Raw genomic sequence first — 19,229 nt, 5'->3', positions numbered from 1 at the left:
ATACACCTCATAAGAGAAAATAAAATATCATGGGATATGTAGAAAACATGTGCTTTAATTTCAATTGAAAATGAACAAATGCATTACAACAAAATATCTGTCTTTGAAGTCCTATGGTATTTAGCTATTTATTGAAATGACTTTTAAAACACTGAAAATTAAATGAATAAAATACAGCTTTTTTTAATAGTAACAGTTATTATTTTAAAGCACTGAAAATTCTGTTATCCTTCAAGATATTATCATCGTCACTCTCCTCCTGACTGTTTTTATTTCAAAAACGGTAGGAGATGCAGGTCTACTTGTCCTGCTCCTTCTTATTCAATTGTCCCCTGTGCCAAAACTCAACAACGACCAGCACAAGGACAGAACAGTGACAGCGCGCCGGTATGCGGAGCGCGTTATTTGATCTGGAGCGCATTTTTTTTTTGAGAACGTACGTGCACCCGCGCACTACTCATGTCCATCACTTAACAGAAATGACATGTAACATGTAAGGCTTATTGAAAAAAATATTTTCAAATGCATTTTTTACATAACACAACGAAGAAACTTATTTTTAGTTTCAGTGGGAACAGTGTTGTTGGTCTCCCTTTTTAGCCAGCGCATCAAAGTCTGGATTTAGTTTTGTTGTGGCGATTCTCAGGATGAATCTGAGATGTTGGTCAGTTAACTTGGATCTGTGGCTGGCTTTGTTGATGTTCATGACGCTGAACGCCTGTTCACACAAATAGGTCGAGCTGAACAAAGAGTAAAGCGCAAATGTGGAGTAATACGCTGCACCTCAACAAAGGTCAATGTATATAGAGTGCGTCATCTATTGGGAAAACGCCAGAATTGCGGGGAAAAAACGTTAACAAGGTTTATTAATATAATTTCATCAAGTTCTGCGGGCCAGATTAAAAAGCTTAACGGGCCGCATATGGCCCCCGGGCCGTAGTTTGCCCATGCCTGGGCTAACCCCTATTGACCTCAATGGATCTGGGGTTGAGAGGGTGAACAGCTTTGAGTTCCTTGGCATCCACATCACTGAGGATCTCACGTGGTCTGTACATACAAGCTGTGTGGTGAAAAAAGTGCAACAGCGCCTCTTTCACCTCAGACGATTGAGGAAGTTTGGTACGGGCCTCCAAATCCTAAGAACTTTATACAGGGGCACAATTGAGAGCATCCTGACTGGCTGCATCACTGCCTGGTATGGGAACTGTACCTCCCTTAATCACAGGATCTGCAGAGTGGTGCGCACAGCCCAGCCAAATTGTAGTTGTGAACTTATTGTAATTCAAGACATTTACAAAGACAGGTGTGAGAAAAGGGCCTGAAGGATCATTGAGGACCCGAGTCCTGATTAACTCGTGCGGATTTGAGTGTATTTCTGTTACACTGACTGTTCTATTTATTATAAATTAATATAAATTACTACGATTGCACACTGCACATTTAGACAGATGCAACGTAAAGATTTTTACTCCTTATGTATGTGATGGATGTAAGAAATAAAGTCAATGCAATACTATTTGGAGGCCTATATATGATTGCTATAATTTTTTTACCCTTGCAGTTTCTTAACTCCACCCACAAAGATTCAACATTCTCTGACCCTCTGTCACCTCTTTCTAAAGATGTAATTCCATCTCCTAACAGAGCCACACCACCGCCTCTGCCTTCCTGCTTGTCCTTTCGATATGAAGTATATCCTATGATGTCAAGCTCCTAATCATGGCCTTCTTTCAACCACGACATAGTGATGCCCACAACGTCATACTGACCACTCTTTAATTGCACCATGAGTTTGTCCACCTTATTCCAAATGCTATGTGCATTTAAATACAGCACCTTCAGTCCTGCATTCTTAGCCCTTTTGTATTTTGACTCTGTGGTACAATTTAACTCTTTACTGTTTGCATTTTTACCCAATCATTGGCTTGTCCTTCCTTACATGCATGTTACAACCATCCTCTACTTGTAAACCTGCTGGCTCATCCTCAGCTCTATCATACTGGTTTCCATCTCCTTGCCATATTAGCTTAAACCACTCCCAACAGCTCTTGTAAATCTGCCCGCAAGAACATCGGTCCTCCTCGGATTCAAGTGCAACTCGTCCCTTTTGTACAGGTCCCACCTGCTCTAGAAGAAGTCCCAATTGTGCAGAAATCTGAATCTCTGCTCCCTGCTCCAATGCTTCAGACATACATTTATCTGCCACCTTATTCTATTCCTATCCTCACTGCCGCGTGGTAGAGTCAGCAATCCTGAGATTACTACCCTTGAGGTCCTGCTTCTCAGCTCCTTTCCTAACTCACTGTATTCTTTTTTCAGAAGCCTTTTTCTCTTTTCCTCCCTTTTTCTTCCTGTGTAATTGGTATCAATATGTACCACAACTGCTGGTAACTCACCCTCCCTTTTCAGGATATTGTAGATACATCCAGAAACGTCTTGGACCTGGCACCTGGGAGGCAAACTACCATCCACATTTCCTTTTCGTGTCCACAGAATTGTCTGTCCCTCTGACTATACAGTCCTCTATTACTGCTGCCATCCTCTTCAATTCCCTACCCTTCTGAGCCACAAGGCCAGACTCAGTACCAGAGGCACAGCTGCTGCTGCTTCCACAGGTAGCTCATCCCTACCAACAATACTCAAAATGGAATACTTATTGTTGAGGGGGCAGCCACAGGGATGCTCTCCACTATCTGACATTCTCCCTTCCTGACTTTGACAGTCATCCATTTATCTGTCTCCTGCAGCCTTGGGGTAACTGCCTCCCATCACTGCCTCACTTTCCCTAATAAGCCACAGGTCATCGAGCTGCAGCTCCAGTTCCCTAACACAATGTCTAAGGAGCTACATCTCAATGCACCTGGTGTGGAGGTGGCCATTAGGGAGTCTGGAAGTCTCCTGGAAATCCCACATCTAACACCCAGAACAGAACACTGGCCCTGTAGCCTTACCCACTACTCTCTCTGGAGTTGAATAAGAAATAAATTTACCTTGTTCCTGCCAAAGCCTTGTTGAGCCAAAACCTTACTACTCTGATGATGACCATTCCTCTCTTTTAAAGAGACTGGGTTTTTAAAAGCCCTTTGTCAGACCTGTACAGGAATGCTTCTGTTGAGTCTGCGCAACACTCTAATCAACGACATATGACAATTTCTTAATTGGGGAGGTTTACTGAGCTTTTCTCTTTGATGTGAAGATAGATGAAAGGCAACTTGATAGAGGTGCATGAGATTATAAGAGGGAAGGATAGGGTAGACAGCCAGTGTCACTGTCTCTGGGTGGTAATGTCCAATACTGCAGAACAACCTTTAAAGGTGGGTGGAGAAAAGGAATCAGAGGTAGGCCATTTAGAGAGAAAATGTTTGGTGTGTGGAATACACCAACTGAGGTGGTGGTAGAGGCAGGTACATATGGGATATTTAAGAGGTTTAGATAGGAATGTGGATAAATAAAAATGGAGGTCTCTGGGTTGTGTAGAAGGGAGGGTTTAGATTCAAGACCATTTTTTATCAAAGAATATATAAATTATACAACCTAGAGATTTGCTTGCTCACAGATAGCCACAAAGCAAGCAACCCAAAAGAACCCATCAAGAAAAAAAAGACCAGCAAGATGTTGAAGAGAAAAAAAGACAAATCAGGCAAGCAACTGAAGCAAACAGATTGAGCTGCTGTGCAGTTTCTGTGGGGGAAAGGTTGGGGTGGTGTCCGGTGTGGGGTGGGGTGATGTCCAGCTGGGCTCCAGGATGCAGGTGGCACAGCTGCTGGGGCTGGAGAAGGGGAAGGCAGCCAGTTGTGGGCAAATGGGCTCCCTCCAGAAAACAGCAACTATCAGGCAGCTGGAGAGTGTGTTCTATGTTCTAACAACTGGGTATTTAACTTCTAAAAATGAAAATATATATACTCAAAATAACGGCAGGTAAGCGCACGTGGCCCTCACGGGAATAGCCGCCCTCTCTGCCCTCCTCAGAGTGGTTTGTTCGATTCCAAACGAGAGTGGTGGTTAACACAATGATGCAAACAGGGGAAGAAAAGGGAAAGGAGAAAATGGGGAGGGGGCTTATAGCTGAACAGAACCCTTTTTTTTTCCTTTGCTTAGTCATTTCCCTTCATTTATCATCCGTTGCGACACAGCTGCTGCAGCGAGGCTTCGACTTTCATAGATTCATTTCAGTCACTATCATAAAACCGCCACGCAGGCAAGCAGAAGGCTCGAGTTTCAGGTGAACGGCGAGCTCCCAGAAGCGCGCACGGCCGTGGCGGCGGAGGCTGCCACCGACGACAAGCTGTTCGCAGTCCTCCCGCCCCTTTCATGTGGGAACACGTTTTCGCCGCCGAAATGCAGTTAATCAGAGCTACGGGGAAGTCCTCACCTCTCAGTAACTCACACTTTGGCCAGCCGCTCCCACCAATTAAGATCAGTCCTTGGGAGTGCTGTCGTGCGGGGTCCTGCTTTACAGTTATCCCTCTGTTTCCTTTCGTGCTCGGCAGAAAGCCAGTGGTAGAAGACCACCCTGGAGGCAGCGATCCTGTTGCAAAGAATGGCCTGCATTTCAAAGCCAGGGTAATGTTATACAGTCGCTGCACGCTTTCATCCACTGGAGGTCCCGTCATAGACCTTTATGGTTTGTTATAACATGACTTGCCAGTCGGATGTTTGCAGATAGCATGGGTTAATTGGCGAGCCCACATGGAGATGTCTATGTGATGTGCATGCCTGTTTCAAAATTCCATCCATCTCTCAGAAGCTTCTCATTGTTGTGGGTTATCTAGCATTTTTAGTTTTTTTATGGTCGTTAAGATTCATGGTTTGATCCTTCATAGCCTTGATTCCTCTGCTCTTGACTCCATGGTTCCGCTGTTGCTGCTTATGGCCCTAACCACTCACAGAAAGACATACTGTGTTCAAAAACTAGAATATAGCCCCTCCTCCCTCAACTCTTCTGTCTCACTGACTTCTGTCTCCATATACTCCATCTCCACTTTCTCCCTCTGTCAAAGCCCCCAACTTGTCCAGCACCAGTTCTTCTCAGACATCTCCCCTTTTGACTTCCTTTCTTCGCCCTCATGCTCGCTCTCTCTCTCCCTGTTCCCTCTTCTGTACTCTCACATTCTTCCATCTGACTCTCCCAATTCTTGGCCTTGCTTTCCCAGTACAGCCTATCCACCCTCCAGTGGCTTGCTAGTTGCTATCTGTTGGAGGAAGACCACTTGCCCACAACGTGTCGCCTTCCCACACTGGACACCACCCTAATCTTTCCCTCACAGAAACCTCAAAGAACAGCTGACACACAACAGCAGAGCACTGAGGACATACAGGCCACAATGTTGTGTCAATCTTGATGACAATTTATAGTAAATGGCCTCCTCCATTCCCCTCGTATTCACAAACCCCTCTCAAACTCCATCACACTGCCTGCTTCCACTACTATCCATGGTGAACCATTTCAGGCACCGTTCTCTGTGTAAAAAAAAAAATCCTCTGCTTTGGAACTTTGACCCTCCTCTCTCCAACCTTGAAAACATGTCCTCTGGTGTTTTTCTCATTTCCATCCTGTGGAAAAGGTTCTGACTCTCTACCATATCTAGGCCTTCCATAATGCCACAAACCTCTGTCAAGTCTTCCCTCAACCTCCAACACCCAAGGAGAACAGTCCAAGATTGTCAAAATAGTGCTTATGATTCTAACCCTTTAATCTAGGCAGCATTCTAGTAGGCTTCTTCTGCAATGTTTCTCCAGTCTCTACATCCTTCCTACAATGAAACGACTAGAATTGCACACAATTTCCAAGTAGTGTTTAGAGCAATATTCACGGCAAATACTTTTTAGTGGCAGCAAGGTAGCATTGTGGCTCATATTATGCTTTACAATATTATTGGTCAGGGTTGAATTCCTGTTGCTGTCCATAAGGAGTTTGTATATTGTGGCCTTGTGGGGTTTCCCTGGTTTTGCTCACAGATGTATGGGTTAGGGTTAGAGTTAACGAGCTGTGTGCATGTTATATTGGTACTAGAAGCATGGCAACACTTGTAGACCATCCCCAGCACATCCAATGTATTGGCCATTGAAGTAAATGATGCATTTCACTGTATCGTTTCCTCCAAGAGGACCACAACCTTGTCGCGGTTTTGAGGCTTGCTTGCCTTGACCCAGAGAGCTACGTTGGCTGGAGTCAAGGCTTTATGCTTTGGGTCTTGTTACGGTCACCCACGCCAAACAGGTCATAAGGTAGAGGTCAGACTAAGAGTGGTCCACGAGTCCTCCAGGTTCAGGGGTTCAGTTCAGGGCTAACAATCCTGACTGGAAAAACAAAATTGCTAAGGAAACAGTAATGAAGAATCCTTCTGCATCTGAGTGTGATGTTATTCCAGAGTCTGTACCTGGGACTTGAATGAGTGACAGTGGAGAAAACTGAAAAGAAGCTACTGATATGATGAAGGACCCCTGAACATCACCAGAGATGGAGGACCTTCATTGCTGCTGTAAATGGCAGCAGTGTAACAGGCAGTAACACAGTTTGTTTTGAATTACACGTGACAAATAAAATTAGTCTTAAAAATTGTCTTTAATTTTATCTTTACTAATCTCTCAGTGAGGATCTCAGGCCTTCCTTAGAATAACTTCAGTTTAATATTCTTCCAAAGATTAGCACAGTGGCCTTCCATATCTATGCTTTTAAATTCAGAGACCATTCAGCCCATTGCACCTGCCCTGGCTCCACAAAGAGTCATCCATTAGCCCTCTGCTCTTTTCCCTGGGCCCTACAATTGTTTCCACTTTGAGTATTGATTTGATAGCTAGCAGCACATCTGCTCCTACCACCCAATTAGATTGTGCACTTCAGAACACAGGAACTGCTCAAAAGAAAATTATTTGTTATTTCCTCAAATCTGTGTCCTCTGGTTTTAATTTTAGATATTTCCTACACTCCTTATCTTCCTTTCCCACTTTTACCAGTCAATCCAGCAGTGTCTCTCTCCCTCTGTTTGGCTATTCCATCCGTCCCTTCTAGTTATCAAGATTTGTTACCCCCCTTCCTCAGTTCCACAAATGCTACCTGACTTGCTGAGTTCCTCCTGCATTTTGTGTCTGTTGTTACCCTCACTTTGTTCCATCTGCTCATTGTCCTTTCATTATTTAGTTTCCCCATCCTCCAACTCTAATGTATCTCTTGCCCTATTGCTCCTCAGCCTGGCACCTTCTGCCCATTTTTTGTTTCCACCTGTCACAGCACTTACCCCTGCTCCATCCCCACCTGGGTCCACCTGTCCATCATTTCTTCTCGTCGGATTATATCTATCGGGTACCTGCCTCTCCTGTCTCAATTTCCCTATATAGGCTATTTTGTCTTTGCACTCACAGTCCTGGAGGGTAAAGCAACCTGTTGGAAGAACTTAGTGACTCAAGCGACTCAGGGTCTCAAGCTGGAAAATCGACTATCCATTGCCTTGACCTGAAAAACTGACCGTCATTGCCTCTACAGGCACTATTTGAGCCACTGAATTCTTCCAACTGGTTGTTTCATCCTCCAGATTCCAGCAACTGCACTCTCGTGTGCAGTTCCTCACCTTCCTGGGAGTGGAAACAGCTCCACTCAAGTTCCTCTGGCCCAAGCCCTTGACTTTGTGTTCTGAGAAGACAATCCACAGTTCTCCCATAGTGTATCTGATTCCTGAACACTTTTCAGAAGGCTCACTATCACATTTGGACACATACAGTAAGAGACTGCAGAAGCTAAAATGTGGAGCAACAAAGTCCTAAGGCAGGGCATTAACCTAAAATGTTGACTATTCCTTTCCTCCCACAGATGTTGCTCAAACCACTAGGTTCCTACAATAGACTGTTGCTCAACAACACATAATTCTGTCTCTCTTGTTTTTAAGGCTATCCCCACAAAATACCACAGCTGGGTTTTCAATCCTGATGTGGTCCTGTTGTTTAAGAAGCCTGAGGATCTGTTCATGGTCCAATGGAACACCAAGTCCATCAAACGGGGCATCGTCCTGCTTCAGGAGCCCTGCAACTTTCTAGAAACATGGAGGTTGGGGTGCTCAATACCAGCTCAAAACGTACGTACCTTTTGCAAATAGTTTTATTGAGGCTCTCCATGTAAGTTAGCTCATCTCTGATTTCCCCACTGCATGTTATCTTTGGATTGCAGGGCAAAATCAGAATAAGAATAAGGTTCACATGAGGAAATCTGCAGGTGCTGGAAATTCAAACAACAACACACACAAAATGCTGGTGAAACGCAGCAGGCCAGGCAGCATCTATAGGGGAGAAGCACTGTCGATGTTTTGGGCTGAGACCCTTCGTCCTGACCTGCTGTGTTTCACCAGCGTTTTGTGTGTGTTATAAGAATAAGGTTTATTATCGCTGACATATATCATGCAATTTATTACTTTGTGGTGATGTTACAGTGCAAGACATACAAAATACTATAAGTTCTAAAAGATAAATAACGTGGTGTTCATGGGTTCTGGACTGCCTGGAAATCTAATGGCAGAAGGGAAAATGTACTTGAAGTGTTGACTGTGGGTCTTCAGGCTCCTTTACCTTCTCCCTGATGGTAGAATTGTGAAGAGGGCACGTCCTATGTGGTGAGGGTCTTCACAATGGAAGTTGCCTTCTTGAATCACCATATCTTGAAGTAGTCTTGATGGTGGGAGGGTTGTGCCAGTGGTAGAGCTGGATGCACCTGCTAACTTTTGCTGGCCTTCGTGTCCCTGTGCTTAGTCAGCTCTGTCATGGACCAGCCTCCATAGGTATATATACACACCTACTCTAATTCACTGTTTTAATCTCTATTATTATGTATTGCATTGTACTGCGATGACAAATGCTGGTGATATTAAAACTGATTCTGCTTGTAGCCTCCCTACTAGGCTGTGATGCAACCAGAGTGCTCTCCAACATACATCTGTAGAAAATTGCAACAGTCTTTGGTGATATACCAAATCTTTTCAAACTCCTAATGAAGCAGAGCTGCTGGTATGCCTCTTTGTGATTAAATAATGTGATAGGCGTATCTAATTCTGGCTCTGCTGCTGAATGACAGGGGTGGAGAACCCACATCCTGAGCTGAAGGGTCAAGTGCACTTCAATCCTGCCCACAGCTGCCGTGCATTTCCAGATTTCCTCACAGCATAGCAGGAGGCCTGGAGAAACATGGAGGAGGTGCAGCTTCCACACTGACAGCACAAGAGGATGGTTTTGAACTCAGGTCACTGGACCTGTGAGGCAGCAGCTCTACTAACTTGTCACAGTTACGTGTACATGAAAGCTTCATTCATTTAAATGCAGTCTCTGACCTTGATTGAATAATATTTTAAAAATAACATTACTTAATTTTTTTTGTAATTTATGGCACTTTGGATATTTTTAAAAAATAAACTTGCTACTTTATAGGTTATTTCATGTTTTTAATTATTTAAATTGTTTTGAACTGTGAAAATGCCATTAAAGTGGTCAAATGGTCTCAGGCTACACCTTCTGAGGCTTGGGCACAGCTCTCAAAATATTTCACCAGGATGGGTTATTATAGCAGATGATTGTACAAACAGGGAAAGGTCATTGTGGCAAGGAAAATTTGAAGAGTAATGCAGTGAGCGAGAGTCATATAAAACTCAATAAAAATTCCAGGCTTGCTTAAGTTGAATTGACTGACTTCACATGGAGAATAGAGGGGATCCAAAGGGGATATTTTTCACCCAGAGAGTGGCGAGTCCCTGAAGTACACTGTCTTAGAGAGAGAGGTTGAAGCAGAGTCATCAACAGTGTCTAAAAGTTTATACACGAACATGCTAATCACCTAGGCATGGAAAACAATGGACCAAGTGCTACAAGCTTGGATTAATACAGGTGCGAGCCCATTTTCTCAGTGTGGACGTAGTGGGCTGAATGATTTCTTTTCATTCTGTATGATTTGATGACTAAATTCCTCTGAAAGAATCCCTATGCATTCATGGAATTCTGTTCTTATTCAGATATCCTTCAGGCAAGCCAGCCATCGTGCTTCTGCTTGTTTCACAACATTAGCTCTCAAACCACAAAAAAACTAGCATGTCACTGTGGGCTGCAGGTTTCCTCTGGCATCACATAAAGAAGGCCCAAAGGGAAGTGGTTACTGAAAAAAAAACTATTCTTAATACAACTTGGTCACTGAATGCCAACATCTATTTGACTCCTTCAATCTGACTATGAATCTTGGGATTGTGGCCAAATGTAGAAAAGAATGTCACACCCACAACGTCAAAATATTAATGTAATATCAGGCAATTTAAAGATAAGTTTCTAACAATCCAAGTTCATTGTACATCGCCTAGGGAGGGAGTTATTACAAGTTGTGGTACTTTGATTGTTTTTGGCATCATTTTTTGGGGCAGACATGATGGGCTGAAGACCCAGCTCTAGGCTTCATGTCTGTGGGGCAATGTTTACTAGCTCATTGCTGTACTGAGGCTGAGGCTGTGGCCTGCTCTGGCTGATCTGGGCTTCGTGTCTTCGAGCTCCAGAATGTTCACTCCACTATGTGATCATCTGAGGCTGAAGCTGTGGGTCTGCTCCAGGCTTCTAAATGCTATTTGCTTACTTTCATTGTTTGCATGATTTTTTTGCTCTCTGTGTTTGTCGGTCTTTTTTTCATGGGCTCTTTTGGGTTTCTTGTTCTGTAAAGAGGCAAATCTCAAGGATGTAGAATGTATATATACATATGTTGATAATAAGTGTACTTTAAACTTTGAATTTTGTTCCTGTGCTGTACTGTTCTATGTTCTAACTTTGACTCTTGAATTGGAAGGTGAGCAGTTCAACTCCTACATGGGTGTATCTTCCTTTGTGTTAAGTGTTAATTGTATAATTATGCCTAGTACTGATGGTGTCCTGCTTTTTCAGTTGTACTCACTGCAGAGCACCACAGCTCATAACTTTTACATTGTGTGAGCCATTGATAGTTTAAAATGGTCCTGCTGTAGTTGTGCCCTGGTTGTGTTTCATCAGACAGGTGTATCACAGGGAGGTATGCCAATGCAGAATCAAATATATTCTCAGCAATAGCAACAGGATACACTTATTTAACCTTTTGTGGTCTTCAAGTGACAAACCAAGGAACCATGGTCTCACTTATGAGTTGGTTTAATTGTGTATAGGTGCAATACCATTGTAAGTGAAAACCAATATTACTGAGTTGTTTGCATATTTCAGAAATTTGATTGCGTAATTCCATTTGTGAGTATGTTTCTACTGCATTGAGAAAATCAAATGATCATTCCTAATGCAAAGTATTCGTAGGGTTGCCAGGGAAATTTAAGAATGTTTGGCCTCTGGTATTGTTACTCAAAGCTGGAATTTCACTGTTGTAAGTCCTTTACGTCTCATTGTTGCACATTGCCTTCAAAGGCCAAGGTGCTAGTTATTTACCCAGTAGTCTCATTCCATGAATCTTACAGACTTGATATAAGCCCCACCTGTCCCAAACAATTTGAATCTGTCTGCAGTTCTTGATTCCCTTTTTGCCCCAAACCATCAATCAAGGATTCAGTATTCCACGAGCCCATAAGATGCCGCTCTCCAGTAACAGAAACCAGTAACCATAGATTCACTGTGCCCTCCCTCAGTTCTCTAGGACCTGATTGTATTTCCCATGCTCGTCCAGGCTCCAACCAGGCTGGTGATCTCTTATCTCTCCTGTATCTTTTGCCTTACTTTTCTTCACACACACTGCAGATAATGAAGGAAAACATATAACAGTAGTTCAGCAGTTTACTGAATCTTTGTTTACTTGCCTAGTGTTGACTCACAGGAAGGAACTCAGCAGGTCAGGCAGTGTCTATGGAGAGGGATAGAGTAGACGTTTCAAACTGAGGCCTTTCATCAGGATACTCAGTGTCCTGGTGAAGGGTCTCAACTCAGAACATCTACTCTCTATTCCTCTCCATAGATGCTGCTTCACTTGCTGACCTCCTCCAGCATTTTGTGTGTGTTACTCTGGATTTACAACATCTACAGCATCTCTTTATGTTTATGACTTACAGCATGTATGTACAGTCAATCACCATTTCTTGGTCACAGCAGCGTCATCTGTTAACAGCATTGGTGAGTAGATTCCTCTGATCAGCTAGCAAAACATCAGGGCCAGCTTGGTGGAAATCCAACTTAGACATCTTTCCGTGGTTACCACTGGTCTTTAAACAGTGCAAAGGGGAAAACCCCCAATGTGAGCAAAGGTTGGTCATCAAGTGTTTTTTTCGATAAAAGCCTGCATGATGAATTACTTTAGAAGGAAAAGGAAACAGCATTCTGAATCATCCACAGATCAAACCAGGGATGGTGCTGGGTTGTTACTTGTAGGTTTACCAATCAGAGGTGATGAAGTTAGTAGCTTTATTGAAATCCCCTCTAGCCAGAGGATAGTCCAGGGTTTACAAAACAACTGAGCTCATCTCTTCAGCTCTGAAGTTTTTCTGCTGTTCAAAGTTCCTTGGAAGCTCTGTAATTTCCTGATGTTCCACTTGTTGTTGTGAAATGTCCAGTCCAGGAAAGAACATTGCAGGTCAGTAACATATCCTTCCCCATACACCCCCTTCTGCCCAATCCCCTTCACTGGAAATGTTGATTGGACACAATGCATAAAAGTAGGAAACTGCAGAATGCCCACTTCTGGACATCCAATGTCAGCAGCCCATGCTTAGGGGAAAGGTTTGGGGATTTTGTTCATCAGAACAAACAGATGAGTTACTGCGGTTGGAGCTCATTGTTCAGTTTTCTGAGTTCCAGGCAGAATGAGTGAGCCTGATAACCTGATGACAGTTCAGTGAGAGATACCGGACAGAAAGGTCACAGCCTTGGAAAAATTCAATAGGAAACCTGTACCTGTGTGTGTGTTGGGGCGGGGCGGGGGGGTGGGGGGGGGTGAGGTGTAAATGTAGTTGTGTCAGTTGTATATTTACAGGGAGGGGCCTTGGAGGAGTGATTGTTGGAGTCAGGAGATTACAGTCAGGAGTAAGATCAGAGACCAGATAACAGAAATGGCACATGTTGGCAAGTTCTTTATTCTAAACCTGGTGATATTTAGAGTGAAGAACTCCATCACCATCACCATTGATCAGCTCTAAGACTCTGGCCTCTGCCTCAATGTATGTAATTGAACTGTTGACTGCTCAGGATGAAATTTTTGTCTTTTACAATACAGCCTTTGGCCAGATTTACAACAGAAGTGGAAACCCTTTCAATTCACAAGCAGATTCCATAGTGTTATACAACTGTTGCTGCCAATCCCAATCTCAGAATTCATTGGATTCTCACTTTCTCAGTTTCCAAACATATCTATGAACTGATGGCATGTAACCCATTTTTCTGTTAAACCGATGGAACTCCACTCATTGTGTATCTCCTATTGGACAGAAGATACAAAAGGCTGACAAAATATAACACTAAACTCAAGGACAATTCCTATCCCATTGGTAGGAAACTCTTCAACAGACTGCTTATATGATAAAGATACATTTCTGATCTCTCAATCTACCTTGTCATGAAAAACGCTGTTTTCCTAACTGCACTGCACTTTCTCTGTAATTGTTACAGAGTAATTCTGCATTTTTACCCTTTCGTATGGAATAATCTGTTGGGATTACATGCAAGCAAAAGCTTTTCACTATATCTCAGTGCATTTGTTAATAATAAGCCTGCCAGTTTGTTTTTCAATGCGCCAACAAAATAAGTGCATTTCACATTCTGACTTACAGACACAAAAGCAAAGAGTTGCTTGTAAACAAAATGTTAAAACTTTTCTAAGACAAATTATTATATTGAATTTCCCAGTGGGTTTGGTTTTGCCTTGGAACATAAAATGTAGAACAGTACTACTCAGTTCCGGCCCTTGAGCCCACAATGTTGTGCTGATCTTTTATTCGATTAGATTGATCAACTCTAAGAAGAAAGGAGATTATAGGCCAGTCAGCCTGACTTCAGTGGTTGTGAAGATGTTGGAGTCCATTATTAAGGATGAGGTTTCAGGGTACGTGAAGACGCATGATAAAGTAGGCCAAAATCAGCATGGTTTCCTTAAGGGGAAATCATGCCTGACAAATATAAGGAAATAGCAGACAAGATAGAAAAAGGAGAGCCAGTGGATGTTGTTTACTTAGATTTTCAGAAGGGCCTTGCAAAGCTGCTTAACAAGAGCCCTTGAGGGCCTTTTGTGTTTGTATGCCAGTGACTAGTGCTGTTCCGCAGTCGTCAGTACTGGCACCGCTTCCTTTCTCTTTACGTGTCAAGGATGTGGATGATGGAATCGATAGTTTTGTGGTCAAGTTTGCAGATTATACAAAGATAGGTGGAGGGGCAAGTGAGACTGCAGAAGGACTTGGACAGATTGGGTAAATGGGCAAAGAATTAGCAAATGGAATATAGTGTAGGGAAGTCTATGATCATGTACTTTAGTAGAAGGAATAAAGGCATAGACTATTTTCTATATGGGGAGAAAATTCAAAAATCAGAGGTGTAAAGGGACTTGAGAGTCCTTGTGCAGGATTTCCTAAAGGTTAACTTGCAGGTTTCATTAGTGGCATATGCAACGTTAGCATTCATTTGGAGACCACTAGAATATAAAAACAAGGATGTAATGCTGAAGCTTTACAAGCATTGGTCAGACTACATTGAGTATTGTGAGCAGTTTTGTCCCGTTTGCTAAGAAAAGATGTGTTGGCATTGGAGAGGGTCCAGAGGAGGTTCTCAAGAATGAATTTGGGAATGAAAGGGTTCATGTATGAGGACCATTTGATGTATTTGGGCCTGAACTAGCTGGAGTTTAGAAGAATGAGGAGGGCTCTCATTGAAACCTATTGAATATTGAAAGACCTAGACAGAATGGAAGTGGAGATGAAGTTTCCTATAGATGGTGAGTCTTAGAGTAGAGAGTACAGCCTTAGAATAGAGGGGTGTCCATTTGGAACAAAGATGAGAAGGGATTTTTTTAGCCCTGAGGTGGTGAATCGGTGGAATTCATTTACAGGTTCTGCTGTGGAGGCCAAGTTTCTGGGAAAATTTAAAGCAGAGGTTGACATATTATTAATTAATCAGGGTGTCAAAGATTATGAGAGAAGGTAGGGGAATAGATTTGAAAATAAAAATGGATCAGCCATGATGGAATGGTAGAGCAGACTCGATGGGCCGAGTGGCCTAATTCTTTTCCTTGTCTTTAGGTTATGTAGTATAATATACAGTAGGTACTTTTAGCATAGTATGGAACCTACTTATCTTACCCTATAATGATCAGATTGTAAGTTCTGGTCATATATTACAAGGGCACCAAAGTGCTCTTCCTCAAATAGTGCAGGAGATGCGTTGTATCCTCCTTGTAGAGTTGTATTGGTTAGGTCCCACAATTGAGAGGTGACCTTTCCAACAATGCAGCACTCGCTGTGTGAGAACAAGTACTCAAGCGATTGTATTGGGACTTCTGATTGAGGTTGGATAGCAAAGGCACTGGTGTAGAATAGCTGGATTGTGTGACCCACTGACCAACAGATACTGGATAAATCAATCAATAAATAAATTAATTATTATGCTAAGATCCAAGTTTATGGAATTCCCTCCCTAAAAATCTTCTCCACTCTACTATCTTAAGTACCTACTTCTTTGATCACCTGTCCAATTAATTTTTCATGTCAAATAGTAATACTCCTGTGAAAATCTTAGATGGAAATGTAATTGTAATTGGTGGACAAACTAGAGATTATGGATGCTAAAATCTGGAGCAAAAAAAAACACAAACTGCTGGGGAAACAGTGGGTGAGACAATATCCATGGAGAGAAATGGACAGTCAATGTTTTGGGGCAAATGGAAGGGTTGAGGGAAGTTAGTGAATATAAAGTGATGAGGAAAGTTTTTGACATTTATCTTCTGCCAGATCTGTGGACTACCATGCTGGTGTCTGAGCTGGCATCTTCTCTGGTGAAACAGGCTTCTCTCTGCACTTTTGGAATTATAATTCCCACACCCCAAACTCTGATTAGTGAGCAGCCTCTACTATTCAGCAGTCTGGAGTGGCTGAAACATCTCAGTGCAGACAAACTACAGAGTGGCAGGAGGCAACTAGAGATACCTGTGTCTCCGCTTACTCTGGGGCTCCCGGCAGTATTGGAAGATTGTTTACCCACATTCCCAACCAACATGAGAGCAGCAGTCCTTAGCATGTGTTTTGTTACTGTTTCTTTCACATTATTCCTGCTTCCCGTCAAAAGATTGACTCTGGAACCCCAGTTAAGTTTCTCAGATCTGCTCTTTAATGGGACGGATGCCGTGAGCAAAATATTTCCCATTTGCCAAAGGATATAGATGTGAAACACACTATCAGCAAGGGTTTGTGTATCATTCATCTGTGGGGAGAATGAAATGAATTCCATTATGGTGTAGAAGGTCTGGTAAGCCCAAAGCACTAATGATCAAAGAGTGGTGTCTGCCTAATGAATTTGGTGGGGGTCCAAATAATTGATGTTACCCAAGTAGTAGACATTGTATCTACAATAGGGGTGGCAGCCAGGCATTAGGATGGAGGACCCAACCCAGTTTTCTTAGGCACTTGTACCTTCAAATGCTGAAGTAAGCAGAGTAACTGTGCTTTCAAAATATTTATGTTTCACATTAGAGTCAGAAGGAAGGTCCAAGTTTACAGCACAGAGGGATGCCACTGGACACACTGTGACTGGGCTGTTACAGCATTCCAAAATAGGCAAGACTCCCTGTGCTTTCCTATAGTCCCACCTTCCTATGCTGTGGAGAGTTATCCATCGTTTCCTTAAAAGATGCTATGATCTTCACCTCCGTCATTCCCCACGTAAATGCATGTGTTTAGTTTTAAGTAGTGCTTTGTTTCAAGTCAGTCAAAAAGGTGATATAATTGGAAATGAGTTGTGATGAAAGAGCACATAAGCATCAAAGCCTGCAGCTTAATCCAGATCACAGTGTGTGAAAGGGGTAGACTGAGTGGAAGAGATGGCTGTAAGGGCCAAACATGATAAGAGCCAAGTGGAGCTGTGCATTTAACCTGTGTTTCTGCACTTGACCATTTTGGTTTGCAAGTTTTTAAGAGCTTATAGGCTGTCCTTTACAGGCAGGCAGTACACGAATGAACCATAGGACCATAAGACATAGGAGCATAATTAAGTCATCTGGCCCATTGAGTCTGCTCTAGCATTCCACCATGTCTTAATTATCCCTCTCAACCCCATTCTCCTGGTTCTCCCCATAAACTTTGACCCCATTATTAATCAGGAACCCATCGATCTCCACTTTAAGTATACCAAATGACTTGGCCACCATAGCTGTCTGTGGCAATGAATTCCACAGATGTACCTGGCTAAAAGAAATTCCTTCTTATCTCTGTTCTAAAGGGACGCTCTTGTATTCTGAGGCTGTGATCTCTGGTCCTAGACTTTTCCACTGTTCAAAACATCCTCCTCACGTCCACTCTATCCATATGATAGTTTTCAATGAGATCCCCCCCCACCCCCATTTTTGTTAATTCCAGCAAGTACAGGCCCAAAGCCATCAAATGCTTCTGATACATTAACCCTTTTATTCTTGGGATCTTTCTTGTAAATCTCCTCCTCTCTACTGCCAGCATATCCTTCCTTAGACATGGGGCTCAAACTGCTCATAATACTCCAAATGTAGTCTGATAAAGACTCATGATTATATGCTTGCTTTTATATTATAGTCCTTTCAAAAAGAATGCCAGTTTGCCTTCCTGCTGTAATCTGCTATAGTCAGATTTCCAAATCATATACTATCATTCTGGAGATGGATGGAGAGGTGTAAGGGGTTTCTGGGTAATTATTGTGATCTGAAATCCCATTGCAGAGTGCAACATTTACACAAACAGCTCCGCAGATTTCCATGAGAAAGCCATTTGCCAAATGCAGATGGTTTACTTGATTGGACCATTTTGAAGTTCATAATTCTGCTTCCAGACCTTCTGCAACATGACCTGTGAATACTGCAAGGTATTCAGCTGCAAGAGTGGGTACCTTTTAGTTTAAAAAATAATCCCCTTTTTACTACCTCTGTGGTATACTCATTACTATGCAATATAAAGCTACAGTTGCTTTCTCTGTTACTGCACCCAACATATTGGGCATGCCAGCACTAAACACCATCCTAAAGAGAAAATGCAGACGGTTTTCTGAGAAATGAATTGGTCCAGGATTTGTGATTAGATGCGATGAGCAGCATGAACATGGTGGGCTAAGAGTTCTGTGTCCATGTTGTGTTGTGATCTTTAATTCCCTTTGCCCAGACAACATGCTGTATGATTCTATAATTCAGCAATCTAAATATAACATATCAATAACAACATTATATTCTCATTTATTATATCCTCACATGACTTAATTAAACATTTCTCCTTTGAATCTTAATATTTTCATAACGGAGCCTCTTGGGTTTGAAAGTTTCTGCTTGTGCAGTAACTAATCCCTAGTTCTTACCTAAGATTCACTATTGCGTCAACTAAGGCTTCTCAATTTCTTCCTCAATTTTGAGATTATCTGTTCTAGATTCACCAACTGTAGATGGTGTGTGTTGTAGATGATAACTTTTTTTTCCAAAAGCACAGGAGATTCTGCAGATGCTGTAAAAATAGAGTAATGCACACAAGGTGCTGGAGGGACTCAGTGAGTCAGACAGTGTCCAGATGAAGTGTCCCTGCCTGAGACATTGACTCTTCATTTTTCTCCATAGGTGCGGCATGACATGCTGAGCTACCTCCAGCATTTTGTGTATCTTTTTTTATGACAATTTATGAACTGAGCAAAACTATGATCATCAAAGCTCATGTGGCATTGACTTCAGATGGCACTGTATCATATAGAGATGTTTACTTGCAATATGGTTTTTGTGCTTCATTGCATGCTACACTCCCAAAATGTAATGCATTTCATATATCTCCTTGTGTGCGCACTTGTGATATTTTATGCTTTGTCATACTCTCAGTCAAGTCTATCATATAGTATATAGCATGATCATGATTAGTTGCATGTGGCCAAGTCGTTAAGGTGTTAGTCCAGTGATCTGAAAGTCGCTAGTTCGAGCCATAGCTAAGGCAGCGTGTTATGTCCTTGAGCAAGGCACTTAACCACACATTGCTCTGCGATGACACCAGTGCCAAGTTGTATGGGCCCTTGCCCTCGAACAACATCGATGGCGTGGAGAGGAGAGACTTGCAGCATGG

At 42.5% G+C, this 19,229-nt stretch overlaps 1 protein-coding gene across 1 annotated transcript in view; it reads left to right on the top strand.

Annotated features, from left to right (window-relative positions):
- LOC132392188 (uncharacterized) overlaps positions 1–19,229 on the top strand; it is a 90,455-nt gene that overhangs the window by 8,724 nt on the left and 62,502 nt on the right. The window contains exons 2-3 of the mRNA XM_059966033.1: positions 4,199–4,563; positions 7,884–8,069. Coding sequence (XP_059822016.1) covers positions 4,199–4,563; positions 7,884–8,069 — 551 coding nt within the window. The remainder of the gene's footprint in view (positions 1–4,198; positions 4,564–7,883; positions 8,070–19,229) is intronic.

Source organism: Hypanus sabinus, chromosome 4 (assembly GCF_030144855.1).
Source record: "Hypanus sabinus isolate sHypSab1 chromosome 4, sHypSab1.hap1, whole genome shotgun sequence".
NCBI classification, from domain to species: Eukaryota; Metazoa; Chordata; class Chondrichthyes; order Myliobatiformes; family Dasyatidae; genus Hypanus; species Hypanus sabinus.
Note: the sequence above shows the minus strand (reverse complement) of the source record. Positions and strands in the feature narration are given on the sequence as shown.